The following is a 2,500-nucleotide window of genomic DNA, read 5'->3' as shown; positions in this document are numbered from 1 at the left end:
AAGGGCGCGTGTGAGTCAATGTTTTCATCCTGTGAGTGAGAGGGTGTGGGTTGGTACATGGATGAACGCTGCTTAGCTCAATGAAGTGTTCAGTAATGACTGAAGGCACAAAGAAAGTCCCCAAGAAACAAATGTTTCACAAATGTCTCTCTCAGACGGAGCCGAGGAGGCGGTCGGTCGGCTGTGTGACGTGTGTCACCGTCTCCATGGCGCCCTGGCGCAGCAAGGCATGCTGGGAAGGCGGTGCCGGAGGAGGGCGGGGCTTCTCAAGGTGCTGTTCCGCCTCATCGACCTCGACTCCGCCCAGCTCAACCTGCTGCTGGCCAAGCTCTGTCTGGCCGTGAGTACTGTGTGTGTGTGTGTGTGTGTGTGTGTGTGTGTGTGTGTGTCTGTCGTTTGTGTGTGTGTGTGTGTGTGTGTGTGTGTGGTTTGTGTGTGTGTGCGTGTGTGTGTGTGTGTGTCTGTCGTTTGTGTGTGTGTGTGTGTGTGTGTGTGTGTCTGTCGTTTGTGTGTGTGTGTGTGTGTCGTTTGTGTGTGTGTGCGTGTGTGTGTGTGTCTGTCGTTTGTGTGTGTGTGTGTGTCTGTCGTTTGTGTGTGTGTGTGTGTGTGTGTCGTTTGTGTGTGTGTGCGTGTGTGTGTGTCTGTCGTTTGTGTGTGTGTGTGTGTGCCTGCGTGTGTGTGTGCCTGCCTGCGTGTGTGTGTGTGTGCCTGCGTGTGGGTGTGTGTGTGTGTGTGTGTGTGTGTGTGCGCCTGCGTGTGTGTGTGTGTGTGTGTCTGTGTCTGACCAGCCCCATTCTCTATATTAGCTATACAATGACTTTGCCTTGGCAACCATGGGTCTGCCTCCCATCTCATGTGCAGTAACAGCATAACAGCTTTACTGGAAACACCACTGAGACAAGCCACAAGGTCACGTGACCACTGCTGCTACAGTGGTAAATGGACTGACTTATCTAGCGCCTTTATCCAAAGCATTTTACAACCAACAGCCTCTCATTCACCCGTTCACACACACATTCACACACACATTCATACACTAATGGCGGCCAAGCTGCCATGCAAGGCGCCGGCCGGCCCGCTCACTGGGAGCAATTTGTGCTTCAGTGCCTTGCCCAAGGACACTTCAACATGTGGCCAGCCGGGGCTCGAACCGCCGATCTGCCAGCCTTGCAATCATTAGACGGTGACTCTACCTCCTGAGACACAGCAGCCCCCCAACAGTGCTGCTTACAGCTGCTTGTCCATGCTTCTAGCTGCGTGTACATGCTAGTTACAGTGCTGCGTGTACATGCTAGTTACAGTGTTGTGTGTACATGCTAGTTACAGTGCTGCGTGTACATGCTAGTTACAGTGCTGCGTCTACATGCTAGTTACAGTGCTGCTGGTACATGCTAGTTACAGTGCTGCGTGTACATGCTAGTTACAGTGCTGCTTGTACATGCTAGTTACAGTGCTGCGTGTACATGCTAGTTACAGTGCTGCGTGTACATGCTAGTTACAGTGCTGCTGGTACATGCTAGTTACAGTGATGCGTGTACATGCTAGTTACAGTGCTGCGTGTACATGCTAGTTACAGTGCTGCGTGTACATGCTAGTTACAGTGCTGCGTGTACATGCTAGTTACAGTGCTGCGTGTACATGCTAGTTACAGTGCTGCGTGTACATGCTAGTTACAGTGCTGCTGGTACATGCTAGTTACAGTGCTGCGTGTACATGCTAGTTACAGTGCTGCTGGTACATGCTAGTTACAGTGCTGCGTGTACATGCTAGTTACAGTGCTGCGTGTACATGCTAGTTACAGTGCTGCGTGTACATGCTTTGTGCCTTGTGTTCTCAGCTGAGCGTCAGTGGAAACAACCTTCTGAACATCTGTAAGCTCATCTTCAAGATCAGCCGCAGTGAGAGCAACGACCTCCTGTTCCAGAACAACTCTGTCATAGGTAACACACACACACACACACACACACACCTAGGTAACACACACACACACACACATAGGTAACACACACACACACACACACACACACATAGGTAACACACACACACACACACACACGTTAATACACACACACACACACACACACACACGTTAATACACACACACACACACATAGGTAACACACACACACACACACACATAGGTAACACACACACACACAAACACACACACATAGGTAACACACACACACACGTTAATACACACACACACACACACACACACACACACACAGTCTCTGTCTCTGTACACATTGGTAGGAGGAGGAGGATGTGTGTGTGTGTATGTGTATTAACGTGTGTGTGTGTGTGTGTGTGTGTATTAACATGTGTGTGTCTGTGTGTGTGTTCCAGACTCCCTGCTGTGCGTGTGCGTGAGGAGGATATGTGTGTGTGTGTGTGTGTGTGTATTAACATGTGTGTGTGTGTGTGTGTGTGTGTATTAACATGTGTGTGTGTGTGTATTAACATGTGTGTGTGTGTGTGTATTAACATGTACGTGTGT

General features: G+C 50.0%; 1 protein-coding gene across 1 annotated transcript in view; it reads left to right on the top strand.

Moving 5' to 3' along the window:
* Positions 1 to 2,500, top strand: part of armc2 (armadillo repeat containing 2) — a gene marked incomplete at both ends in the record, with an annotated part of 35,908 nt that overhangs the window by 22,161 nt on the left and 11,247 nt on the right. The window contains 2 exon segments of the mRNA XM_080551014.1: positions 162 to 340; positions 1,838 to 1,940. Of these exon segments, the coding sequence (XP_080407140.1) occupies positions 162 to 340; positions 1,838 to 1,940 (282 nt within the window).

The sequence above is a fragment of the Nansenia antarctica genome (assembly GCF_963989245.1).
Source record: "Nansenia antarctica genome assembly, contig: SCAFFOLD_244, whole genome shotgun sequence".
Taxonomy (NCBI): Eukaryota; Metazoa; Chordata; class Actinopteri; order Argentiniformes; family Microstomatidae; genus Nansenia; species Nansenia antarctica.
The sequence above is the reverse complement of the archived record's forward strand: the minus strand, read 5'-3'. Positions and strand labels throughout refer to the sequence as shown.